Source organism: Aplosporella prunicola (genome assembly GCF_010093885.1).
Source record: "Aplosporella prunicola CBS 121167 unplaced genomic scaffold K452scaffold_31, whole genome shotgun sequence".
NCBI classification, from domain to species: domain Eukaryota; kingdom Fungi; phylum Ascomycota; class Dothideomycetes; order Botryosphaeriales; family Aplosporellaceae; genus Aplosporella; species Aplosporella prunicola.
In genome coordinates this window covers 48,920-61,644 of record NW_022983559.1, presented here as the reverse complement: position 1 = coordinate 61,644, position 12,725 = coordinate 48,920, and the positions used below count along the sequence as shown (strand labels likewise).

The window sequence follows — 12,725 nt, the reverse complement described above, 5'->3', positions numbered from 1 at the left end:
AAACGTGTGGTGTAAGGGGTAAGGCTGTAGTGTAACAACTGACTGTAATAAGGCTGAAAAACCGAGAGTTATCGGAGTGATCCTGGCTGACATATCTGTTCTTTTCAGTTTGATCGCTGGAACGCCCCTACGGGGGCTTTCACCTCTCAGTTTTTGGAACCTGACTGGTGGCTGCTGGCTTTTGGCTGGCTAGTCGCCAGTCACTGTGCCGCCCGTATTGCACTGTCTCGGGCTGGCGCGACCTTTTTTTTTCATTGTTGTGCTTGCTATATGCAGGCCTTCGAGGAAGAACTTGGTTTTTTTCTTTTAGCTTTGTTGGGAATTTGGTGGGAAGCGTGCTGTGGCCTGTGGGTGTGTTGGATGTGGCATTTTGGAGGTAGGAAGCGATAGATAGATATGAGGAAGGTCTCTGTACGCTCCTGGATGCTGGAAGCTTTTCTACATGTACGTATCTCACAAGAATCAGAGCCTGCTCCGCACTCTATAGGCGGCCAGAGACGAGGATCTTGCAGCATGGGCTGCTCTCTCTCATCCAGACATAATGAATCCATGGCATAAGGGACACAGTGATCAAAATACCGCCAGTACAGGAGCATCATAAAGGGGTAAGAAAAAATACAGAGGAAGCGAGAAGTTAATGTATTATAGGCCATCAGCTCCATCCAGAGTACATGAAGAGCTGCTCTCTATGCCTACAAAAGCCCGGTCCGCCGCTTGTCCAAGAATACCTTCTTTTCTGTCTCTATACCATACACCGAATGCAAACACGAATCACGGGGTACCAAGGAAGCATCTGAGAGAAGAGAAGAACTTAATTGCTGTATGTACGTCAGCTCAGTTCAGAGTACATAGGGAGGAAGCAACCATACCTACAGAAACACGAGTAGGCACGCGCCCAAGACGCCCGCCGCGCTCACCCATGACAGCCAGCCCAGCCAACCAGGACGCCCCTGTACCCGCTGTCAGTGACTCCTACACCACGAAGAGGAGCCAGCTCATACTCACAAAGCTCATCACAACCAGCGGGCACGCAAATCCCACCGCCGCCGCTAGTAGCAGCCGCCGGCGCCGCTCATTCGAGGCCCTATACTCCCTATCAGTGCGTCGTGTGTCCGGGGAAACGGCGCGGGTAGACGTACACGGATGATGTCGAAGGGGTCGATCTCGAGCTCCTCGAAGAGTAGGAGGATCCTCCAGACGAAGATGGGAGGGAAAAGGACGTAGACGTTGAAGGCGGAGAGGAGGATGGCGTAGCTTAGGCCCATCGTGGCCAGGGTGAAGGCGATGACGAGGCCGGCGAAGGCGAGGAGCAGGAGATAGTAGTTCATTTTGTCGGTTTGTGGGCTTGTGTGGTGGTTGTTTTGGAGGGGGGCGCGTTGTTGCAAGAGACTGGAGAGGCAGGCGTGTGCTGTGTTTAGCTTTAGGGCCGTTCATTTCACATTGGTCTGCCAATTGACGCCTGCCACTGTCGGCGGAGCACCGCCGCCAAGCCGACACGCGCTCCCCGACGTTGACAGGCGCCCACTGCCACTTTCCCCTTCCTCCAACTACCAACCTGTTCTCAAAGCCGCCTGTCCTTCGAAAACTCTCCTCCTATCTACAGAACAATCATCAAATTCAAGGTACATCAATCTTTACCTCGCAGCTCACCCAATCCATTGCGGTTCTAACAATCCTCAGGTCAAATCGACCAAGTCATTCGCTGGGGGACCGTACCTCCCTCTTCACCAGAGGGCGGTCCCCCCAGCATCTCACAGAGGTCGGATTCCTGAGCAACATGAGCTGGGGGGTCGCCCGCCTCCTCCAAGACCAAGCGGCGGCCCCCCGGCAAACCACGGAGTGAACTCCTGAGCAACATGAAGTACAATTTGTACACGTCCGGTGAAGAATTGAGCGAATGGCACAAGACTCTCGGAAAGTTCGGTACCCACTTCGACAAGGCTTCACGAGCACAAAGCGGGATTCCCGGACGCTTGTTGGCCTATTGGCGGCGACTTTGAAAGGTTTGTTACCCTCCTCTCGCTCATCACGGACGTTGGCTGACCGTCAGTCTTGCTGTAGATCAATGCACTCACGGCCTTGCCACCCACCCCACACGCACCGCTTCCGGAGCTGTGGCCGCCTCCCAGACCTCTGAAAGCTCCTGCATTCCGTGGAACATCTGGACACGAAAGTATGTCAGCTGCATGACCGATCTGCTGCTCTCGCCTGGTAAGACTCCTGCGTTGAATCCAACTTCTGCACATTCTCTCATTAACCTAGCCTCGACAGCCAATCTCGCATAACTCAGGATGCCAGCAGTCTGTCGTTTTCAACACGCGTGTGGGGCATTTGGGACGCAACCACTACACTTGAATTTTCAAAGCGAACGAACTTTGGGTTGACCAAGCGCATGGAAGGCAATCGTAAATTTTCTTTGATGAGAATCTTCTTTCTCTGACCCTGGTCGGTCTGACAACGGCAGGTTTACAAAGACTTTTATCCACAAGGGTATTCCCTTGTCTCAACGAGCTCACCAACGACTTCCAATGCCATCTGGCTCTTCATTTGGCAACAGACCACAAAGTCCTGCTTTCTGTCGTGCAATGACGATTTCATGGCCACCTGATTACTACAGTCACCTACTGCGTTGGTCTTCCGCATTGTTTCGTCCATCAAAAGCTCCCAACCACACCATCGACCTCAGATCACACTTGGCTGGCCCATCGGCACACGGAACAGCTTGGAATCTTTTCAATCTTCAGTGCCACACGCGGCCTTGTGCGAAACGATCATGCTCCGGCACATACGTTTCTCGCCTCTCAATCACCACTCCAAGTGTCACTCAGACCTTCCTTGTGAACAATAGCGCCTCCAGGCTTGAGCGTTGCTCGTCCTGTCTCGTAGGTTACTCCGTGATACTTAACCTTTCGTTGCTAACATCTGCTATCATAGGGCTCGATACTCAGCCGCCCAATCCTGTCTTGAATTCTTCTCAGAGAGGGAGGATACGCCGGCTTACCGGTTTCAGACGGGAAGGCTATGTCAGAGGATCACGTTGGGACGGATGGTCAGAGTGGTTTGATGTTTGAAAATAAGCGGTGGCATTGTGCCTGGATGGACTGCTAGGGCGGATATTGGCGAGAGTCTTTGACCAATATATTGGGAGCGCCGGGGGTAGAGTGCAAATCAAAGGCTGCTTAAGAGCACGACATGAGAATGGACAGTTCCTTTCCTTCTTACTAACAGATATCTTTGGCTTTCGCTCGCACGTATAATAGCAGGCCGGAAGGGGGTTCCTTGCCCTTAAGTCTCTTAAGGACTTCCCATGTATGCTCGCCCTGAAATGATAATTATCTCTAAAGACCATTAAGGCCAGCATCTCTTATTACTTATACTTCTCCGCGGCTCGGGAGTCGTGTGGCTTGAGGAAGGTAATAGCTAGCTCTTCACACCTCTCTCTTTGCGATACGTTCTGGACTATTTCTACAACGTAGCGAGCCTGCGATGGTCATTTGTCTCGACCCTTCAGAATCCTGCCTTCTGCGCGGGCACGAAGAGCGTAGCTCACGATCGTCCTCTTGCTAGTAGTGCCTCCGCCGTACCCTCTGCCATTTTGGCGATGTCTTTTCATAGCCTAAAGAGATAGTGCCTTGTGGAAAACAGCAAAGGCTTAAAGACAGCTATCCCCGTCCTTTTCGTCCTCCTTTCCATTTGTGAAACTCGCCTGTTGCGTGCTTTATTATGCGTCTGTTCAATCCTCGACCTGCCCATGACTTTGCCTGTTATGGAATGATGCACTCGTGAAAGATACCTAGTGATAATGTTCGCTTGCCCGGGGGCATGCACGCATTGCCGCTGCTACGCTGGACTGCTGGCAAGAGGGGATGATGCTCAAGATGCACTTCTACTGGAAAAGCTATCCGATGGCCTGATTGGCCTATCTAAAACCCCTTGATGCTGCCGCGACTGCCATGCCGGCCCCTTTCCGGCTGCTGGTCTGACGCCTCCCGCCAGCCGCTAGCGCCGTCTTCATTTATTTCCTCCTGCCGCCCACAACCTCCTTTCCTCTCCACCTCCACCTCTCCCGCCACCATCAATTTCTCCTCCTCCCCCTGTCACTACCCTCCGCATCCCCTCCTCCTTCACTATCCACGATCATCATAATCTCATCCTCCACCGCCGCCTCCACCTCCACAACCACCTTCTCACGCGGCTGGCAACGAGATCGACCCAGAACCAGTTTGCCCTCTGGGCCTACGAGCCCGCCCGCCCTCCTCCGCCGCTTCACCTCACTCCGCTTCTAATCTCGACTGGAGCCTCGGTCGAATTGTTTGCAGTCACTGCGCTCCCATCGCTCCATCGCCTGAACAAGATTATGGTACTCGTTCCCTTCTCGAGTATGCTTAAGAGCATACAAACAGTAAGTCTCTCTGTCTCCCTTTCTTTTGATATCGCGACATGTAAACATTGAACTGACATCCCTTTTCCTCTAGCATCTCTACCCCTAGCCGGGATTTCTGCCCATCATGCAGAATAATCAGCAGGGAAACCGTCTCCACCTGAACTTCGGCTTCAATAACAACCAGAACACCTCCGGAGCCTGCACGACCATGCAGTCGCTTGTGTATGCGAACTTGATCCAACTACGCTATGGTGGAGAGAGACTGCAGGCCGGTGCACGCGGCCAAGATGTTTGGAGCATTACCGGCTCCTCAACCTCACCCACGTACCACGTAAAGCTCACTCAATACTCCGACACCGACCGCCTTGAGGGTCATGAGATCAAGCCAATCTCTAACGAATCCAAGAAGCGCAAAACCGATGGCTCACCAGTCACGCCCACAACTCCCACACTCCTGCCACTGCGGGCGTCATCTCAACTGCAGCGAACATCAGCCCAGAGCAAATGGCAGCAGTTCAACGCAATGACCAAGACCAAGAAGAAGAACAGCAACCGCCCGCCGAAGCCGACCAAGATTCCACGCAAGGTCAAGGCATACAAGAAGCTCGAAACAAACAAGAACAGATGGCAGCAGTTCAACACAATGACCAAGGGGAAGGCGAGATAGAAGAAGAAGAAGATTTTTTTTTTTGGGCATTTGCCCTTCGACCCGCCTCCAGGGAAGGCGCGCGGCCGTAGCCGAGCGGTACACAGACTCGCGCGATGTGACTGGATGTGGTGCCGGTTTAGGGACAAGAATGGGGATTGGGATGCATCGAAGCCCGAAACTGACTTTACAAATATAACACTTTCCCGCTTTGTCAAACGTTGCTTCATGTGATTGTGTGCTTATGTATTAAAGAGATATCTAATTTTCATGAAAAAGCCTACGCGTACGGCTGGAGACAACCTTTACTCTTTTCTATTTACTTAAGAAATATTATTTACTCTGCGAAGGCCTTGATATGGCGAGCCCTTAAAGAGAGTATTAAACCAGACCAGATATCCATCTATCTCCATCCCAAACGCCGTGACCTAAGCTATCTTTAAAACGCTAAACCGCTACTACCCCACCTCCTTCTACGCAACCAGTCAGCTAGCAAACGGATAGATTATTATACCCTACGCCCATATACTCTCGATACTTGAACCGTTAACATGCCTATATACTTATAGGTAGCGTCCTGTATGAACACTAGTACCTAATACGTTAGCTATAGTAGCATTAGCGGGCGCGGTATGTCGTGACTATGGCTGAGCGGAGGACTTGGGAGCTATGCTGTTGTCGGGTATTGTCGTCTTCGGCGCTAGTGTAGTAGAGGCCGGGGCCGTAGAGTGTGGGTGTAGTATTGGTTGTACTGCTTTCAAGGTGGTGCGGCGGAGGAGTAGGTAACGGGTTTCGTGACGTGTCACGTATGGGCTGCCTAGAGGATTAGTGCTTACGGCTGGGGTGTTTTGTGTATGTCGCGCTTAAGGTTGTGCTGGGAGAGCTAAGCTTGGATGGTTTAGAGGTGTCGCTCTCTTGGCTGCGGTTTTTAGCTTGCGGTGGCTATTCGAGCTTTCTCTAGGGCTGGGCTGGGGTGGGCTGAGGTGGGTGGTGTTGCTTTAGGGTATGAAAGTAAGGGAGTACGAGTAGGTTTTCATATTTGAACGGAATTGGCTAAATAGGAGGAGGGTAGTGGCATTAGCCTAAACCATAAATTCGAGCAAGCGCTGTCATCGTCCCTTGCAAAGGTTTTAGCCTGCAGCCGTTGTTCACATTAGCCCTCTACGCCGTACATTTCATCTTACCCCTCCTTCTTGCCCGCCGGCCCAGACTGAAAAGCCACCCACATAGAGCACTTTGTGCGAGTCGAGAAAGTAAAAACACCGAGTGTAGAGTAGGGGTGAGCCGGAGAAGACGGCGCGTATGCAAGACATTGGTAAATGATTCGCGTGTCGCGCTTCTGATGCTCAAAAGACATATCGAAGGCCAAAGGAGTAATAGCAGGGAGCAGCGCCGAGGCATGTTTGTCTCGGCGTGACGGAGCCGGGTCTGATAGGACGTGTCTGCCGGCAGCTGGGAAGACAGAGCATGTATTGCGGTAGCCGTTAGCTGTTTCAGGATCCTGCAGCCGCTGCCGGACCGCCATAGAACTACATGATGTAGTGTGTGGACTCTTCGAGGTATGGGCACAAGGACCATCCTCGCGCATTCGGGCACTTGAATGTTGTTGGCAGGATAGAAGCCCGGGTTTCTGCAAAATACAACGCTGTCAGCTTCGGTAAGCTCTGGATATGTTCGCTTGTGCGGCTGTAATTCTGGCTCGAACAGCCCGGTAGTGACAGCTCTCTTCATAGTGAGCCTGTTCTGTGTTTTTAAGCCTGGAAACTAGAAGCGGAATATAGGGATTATCGCCTAATTTCTTTCCGTATCGCTTCCTGCCCTCGTTCCTGACGGCCAATCTGCTGTCTGGCAGCAAATCGATCTTGTCTTCCATGGAACGCTCAATGCCCCCAACAGCCATGTCATTTCCTCACGTCACAGGCATAGGTGTTGGCAGGATTCTCAGGTTCGTGGCTTTCTAAAAGCATTGTTAGGACTGGCAATAGTTGTGTTGTCATTGATGCTCTTGTGAGGCCGTGGTTGGACAACTCCTGGCGGCGTAAAGCTTCCAAATCTTCCTTGATACGCATTTTCTGGTTGAAGCAATGCACACTGGAATCGTGGGTTGGGAAACAGAATGTCCAAAATGTTGTGAACGCAGTTTCGGCGGCCCAAGGGTTATTTGTGATCTTAAAGGGACATGCTTGGAGGCAATTGAAAAGTTAATTGGTTTTCTGGTTCCAATCGTCGCGGGAGGGGCTTCTTCTGATCTCGGCGGCTTGGAAGACAAGCGGAAGGAGGCTGCGCTACTGCAGTAGATAATGTCAGCACACCGAAAACGTCAAAGTCGCTTGGTCTGCGGGTGCTGCCCGCCTGGAACTCAAATAGTTGCCAACACGCTGACTTACCAAATGTCTCCGTCAGTATGATTGCCTGTCAGGTTAGAGTGTGAAAAGACAAACCTCTTGGTGACGGTGCCGTCCATGGAAGAGACAGGCCCAGGCATTCCCGTGTGGCTGTTGTGACCTTGGTGATCTTCAATTCCTCGAACCACACAGATAGTTGATTTCTGCCTCAATAGCAGCCGGTTGGGCAACCATGGGGCTTCGATGCTGATAATTGGGATGTGCTCAAGGTAGGGAGTGGTCCAGAGATGCGACAACTACCGACTGACGCTGGCTCTCAAGAATTGGGACAAGAGAATGGGATAGGTAAGAAGTTCTGTATCGCGAAAAGAGCTGGCTGCAACAGGACCAAGCAAAACTAGCGGCTTGTCAGCCCATATGTTCTTCGAGCTGCCACGCTGCAATGCGGACTTTCGTTGTTGGGGCGTCGCCCGGTGCGGCATCCGGGCACGTGCATCCGGCGGCCGGCTGCAGGCGGATAAACCTAGAGCACAAACGCCTTTTCTAAATCTTCTGGACCAACACAAACACCCCTCCTGCATCCCACGTCAATCCCTCGACCAGCTTTGGGTCCTGGTCACTTCATCCTCCATCATTGTCTACCACACTTGCCGCTTCAAAGCTCCAAGCATCAAAGACTTTTCGGCAACCTACCGCGCCTAGAGCAAACATCAGCGCCATCCTCACGTCGCCTTCCGCTCGCCTTTGCGATCTGACCATCACATCCTCTCTCACTCACCACCGCAGTATTCGTCCGTCCTCTTCCATCACGGCGAATAGCGGACTGCAGAGTGAACGAAAGAGACTTTATAGGCTTTGCTCAGCACAATCTGCGCAGCCAACTGCTGGCCGCCGCCGCAGACCTCACCTCCGGCTCAAGGTATGAACACGCAACACCATCCACTTACTACATCAACCATTAGATGTACTAACTGAATCGTTAGATAAGATCAAGCTCGCCCTCTGCGGCAACAAGTTCGTCTCCGCCTTCGCCGGCTTCTCAGCGCACGCTTGAGACTGCCCGGCAGACCTTCATCCTAGGCAAGCCGCAATGGCAATGGTGCCGCTCAGTGACTGACAGCGACTACATTCGGATTCAGCCCCACATGGGGACGATGACAGATACTGGCGTCCGTCCGGCCGCTCCCGCCGCGACGAAGACCGTGACAGAGACCGCGAACGCGAACGCGGGTCCGGCGGACGCCATCGTGAGCGGCGCCGCAGCCCCACCCCCAAACGCTCTGCGACTCCTCCTTTGACTGAAGATGAGCGTGAACGTCGCACAGTGTTTGTCCAAGAACTCGCAGCTCGTTTGAGGACCAAGGAGCTTGTGGATTTCTTCAAGGGGGTTGGCCCTGTCAAGGAGGCACAGATTGTTAAGGACAGAGTCAGCGGCCGCTCAAAGGGTATGTTTGGACACGCAATCCTTTTTTTTGCCCAAGCTTACATTTCCGCAGTGTGGGTTACGTGGAGTTTAAAAACGAAGAATCGTTTGCTGCTGCCATTCAGCTTACTGGCCATCCGGTCCGTCGGGTTCTGTTATGGGAAGATGGGGCATTACAACTATAACCTTGAACGCCGCCTCCCTCGCCTTGTTGGGCGTGGGAAGCTGCGTTGGAGGTTATAGATGTAGTGGCCCATTTTGCCGTACCAGAAGCCGACGGCCCTGATAGGCAGCTGGCAGAATCAGACAGGCCGACAATCATGCTCTTTGGCTGCAACTTGGGGCTTTTCTGGGTGGAGGCAGCACTAAATGAGACATCTGGGGCGGGTTCACTGGCGATACCTTTAAATGCAGAACCAATCGAGCATCCACAGGGCTCAGGACAGTGCACCATTTATGAAGTGAGAGTTCAGGGCGACATGGCATTTCTGGATGGTAACGGCATTGGAGCCTTCGGTGGACACCCTTCTTGCACAGAAAACATCATAGAATGGGCATCAACGCTCCTGCGAGCGCTATCTAAATTATACAATCCTTCTTCAAACTCACCAGACATCCACATTGCTCTGATGCTCGAAGACATGGCCTCATGGGAGCAAGTGGTTCCATTCAGAAAGCCTATACTTATAGGAACGCTTACCCATTGAGAAGGCCGTTATTATAAAGGTCAAGCTGCAGCCAGCCTACATCCGTCCAACCACGTCTACAGATACTAGGGCATGTTTGTGTTCACCGCCGTCAATAGAATGTGAAGGACGGTCGGTTCGCGGATTATCTGGCTACCAGCGTGCGGCTTGACATGCGAATAGCGAGAATAAACTCGGATTGCTAATGTCCGAGCTCTGCGGAGGGACATCACCAACCTCCAAGGTCAACCCGAAGACGCTGATCAGACCGAGAAGACGGTAAAGTAGTTTAGAGCTGCTATACGCGAAGCGGAGGACGCTTTTGCAGATGAACGAGCCGACTCGAGGGCTAAGCGAAGGACGCTGATGAGTGTCACCAAGCTGAGGGAATGATATCAGGAATTGCCGGTTGTAAATGATGAGGAGCTGCAGCGGAGGCTTTAGGATCCGTAGTCGTTTAATCCAAGAACGTTGAGCTGTACGCGTAGTAGTAGTTCGAGCTTCTTGCGATCCCCCTCGCTGAGCTGGCAACGGTGACAACTTCCTGCTTGTCGGAACTCTTAGGTGATTCCCTGACCCTCTCGAGTGACTGAAGCATGGTCGTCATCTCCGCTATTATGCCGGCTGGGTTTTCGCTTTTTCAGCATCCAGTCACCATCTCCTACTCCATAAGGTCGCTTCCTCCCACATCTTTTAGACCCCGGCACCACCCACCTCCGCTCTTACCCCGATCACCAGCGCCCCAGCAACAACCAACCCATCTCCAACCACCACCACAACCACCACCACGACAATGGCGACCTTCCACCTCCCCGAGAACCTCAACCTCGACCGCACATTCGTGTCGCAGCCGCTTTTGCACGAGGTAATCCGCACCGCCATCACTTTGCGGCAGACAGGGCACGCGCTGGCGTTCCGCCAAGAGGCCGTCGCGACGCGCCTCATGGCCGTGTACATCCGGCCGTTCTGGCCGTTCGACGACCCGCTCGGCCCCATGCGCGTGCAGAGCGCGCAGGACCTCGCCGACTTGTACGAGCTCTGGGCGCTGGCTGTTGTTCTGGACCCGGTTCTTAGGACTAGGGGGCCGCTGGTTTGCGTCGTCCCGGAGGAGGTTGTTGTTTGGTACGTCCGTTTCTGCTTTTTCTTCTCTGCTTTCGCGGTGTTGGGGCCGGTTTTGGGGATGCTACACTGATTTGGAGGCATAGGCTCCTTACCTTGGGCATTTAGGGATGCGCCTGTCTGGGATGACGATCCATACCCAACACGCCGACGACAGAGAGCAAAGAGAGACCCGGCTTGGGCAAGACTACGATGATGCGGAGACTCTGGCGGCGGGAACGATCTCGCCTTGATACTTCACCTCTTGGATGGGCTTTTTCTTCATGGGCGGCTTTTTGGAGACACATGCCACAAATAATGGGCGGATAAGCGGGAAGACGGGAGATTGAGAGTCGCCGCTGGCGCCAGACACGAATGTAAAGAAGCTTGCCACAAACTCCCTTCCAATGTGTACCTCGAGCTTGCTGTGACATCGCTCATGCTCCTCGCCGCGACGTGCTCGCGGTCGCGCCACCCTGCGACCCGGACCGCGACTTTGCGCCCTGCCGCGCCCTCCAACTCCACTACATCCAAACCGTCCTTGAATTCCCATGCCAGTGCCCTTATTGTCTTACCCAAACCTCTTTCCTATACCCTCTAATAGAGCCGTCGGTTCTGGTCGATTCTGTTGGTGGCTCCAGCGACTCGGACGCCCGCAGGCGAAGAGGCTTTGCCCGGCGGCCTGCTGTGATGCTAAATATTGAAAATGAAGCGGCAGTTATACATCGCATGAATTGAGACCCACAAATGAGCTGCTCGGCCTAGTCAGAAGTGTGTCCCAAGAACGCTGCCATTAGGAACGCAGGAAGGGCAGGCCGTGCCTTCTTCCAGTTTAGCGGCTGAGAGGCAGGCGGCTCAGAAGCGCGCCTAACGGCGAATGTCGCGTCAAGTCCTGACGTTATGTATGCTGCGCGGTACTGGCTTTGAAACTCGGTCCAAAACTTCGCGGCAAGTTGCAGGAGGCGCTGCTTGCCAACCTTGAGCGCCTCGAATATTTGCGCAGGGCTGCGCTCCGAGGTCGAGGAACCTCGAGGTCCTGCACAGAGCCGCTACAGCACCGAGAATCAGGTTTGAGGCGCATAAGCACGGGGGCCACTAACAAAGAATTCATCACCATGGTTCGAATTACCTGAGTCTACATGCATAGACATCAGCGTCTTCTGCTGCTATCGACCCATACAGCCTATGGGGAAATGATGATGTATTTTGATGTTCAATAGCTCGCTTGAGCGCCAGTCAGTAGTATCAACGTGCGAGCGCCCGAACAAAAACATCTGTGGACATGGAAAGAGAAAGGCGGCAGCGGAAAATAAGGAACCAAGTAGATTCAATCTATATACAACAGACAGCACCAAATGTCGCACCAACGATTTTCCTCGACCAATCCCGCGCTGATCCAGGACCCTCTAAGTCAGCGCCTTCAATCTCGGACGCCACGCGTGCTCAAGGCCCCAGCCTCAAGCGGTGTTCAGTGGACGTCCATAGCAAAGAATGTAGAAAACAGCCAACCCCGGGATACAGAAAAAACTAACCCGCACAACAGCGGGTGCGCGAGTAGCGAGTGCGCCCGCCGCCGGGGAAAAGAACAGCTCTTTTGCGTTGATCTTGGATCTTGCAGTAGGGCTCCGGGCATTGAGCGCCTGGAGCCCCTATTCTCGGGATCCGTGAAGGGGAAGATGAAGAGGAGGAGGAAGGGGAAGAAGAGGAAGAAGAAGGAGAAGAAGAAGAAGAAGAAGAAGAAGGGAAAGAAAGAAAAGAAAAAGAAAGAAATGAAGCAAGGAAGAGAAAAAGACAATCGAATTGCAACTACAAAACTAAATGTCACAAAGACTGCATGCGGAATACCCCACTAGTCAAGGGCATGTGTGCGGCGCAGTCGATGCGTGGTGTTTGATCTTGGACCCAATGCAGACTCCGTCAGACAATGATTAGTCTGGGAGCTCGAGAAAGTCCGGGGAAAGAATGAGGGTGAAATGACTAAAGGAAACGGGCAATGACATAGGAAATGGGGAAGCTGACGATAGGAAATAGGGAAGACATAAGAAACTCGAATAGATGAAGTGATATAAATGGCAAGAGGAAATGCGAAAAGATAGATGGGGGTATAAATGCTAAGAAGATGGCGGTAAAAATGGTCTGGCTA

At 52.8% G+C, this 12,725-nt stretch overlaps 4 protein-coding genes across 4 annotated transcripts; 2 read left to right on the top strand and 2 right to left on the bottom strand.

Moving 5' to 3' along the window:
- Positions 1–1,072: 1,072 nt before the first annotated feature.
- Positions 1,073–1,328, bottom strand: K452DRAFT_302040 (uncharacterized protein; the record flags this gene model as incomplete). Its single annotated transcript, XM_033542532.1, has 2 exons — positions 1,073–1,084; positions 1,140–1,328. The coding sequence occupies 2 exons, from the start codon at positions 1,326–1,328 to the stop codon at positions 1,073–1,075; spliced, it is 201 nt and encodes a 66-aa protein (XP_033392996.1).
- Positions 1,329–4,508: 3,180 nt separating this feature from the next.
- Positions 4,509–5,051, top strand: K452DRAFT_312450 (uncharacterized protein; the record flags this gene model as incomplete). Its single annotated transcript, XM_033543558.1, has 1 exon — positions 4,509–5,051. One exon carries the CDS (start codon positions 4,509–4,511, stop codon positions 5,049–5,051), a length of 543 nt encoding a protein of 180 aa, XP_033392995.1.
- A 3,797-nt stretch (positions 5,052–8,848) lies between these two features.
- On the bottom strand, positions 8,849–9,293 carry K452DRAFT_291685 (uncharacterized protein). The gene has a single exon (XM_033541232.1). The coding sequence runs from the start codon at positions 9,250–9,252 to the stop codon at positions 8,920–8,922; it is 333 nt and encodes a 110-aa protein (XP_033392994.1). The 5' UTR covers positions 9,253–9,293; the 3' UTR covers positions 8,849–8,919.
- Positions 9,294–11,871: 2,578 nt separating this feature from the next.
- K452DRAFT_291682 (uncharacterized protein) lies at positions 11,872–12,722 on the top strand. Its single transcript, XM_033541231.1, has one exon. It carries the CDS (start codon positions 11,938–11,940, stop codon positions 12,433–12,435), a length of 498 nt encoding a protein of 165 aa, XP_033392993.1. The 5' UTR covers positions 11,872–11,937; the 3' UTR covers positions 12,436–12,722.
- Positions 12,723–12,725: the final 3 nt, after the last annotated feature.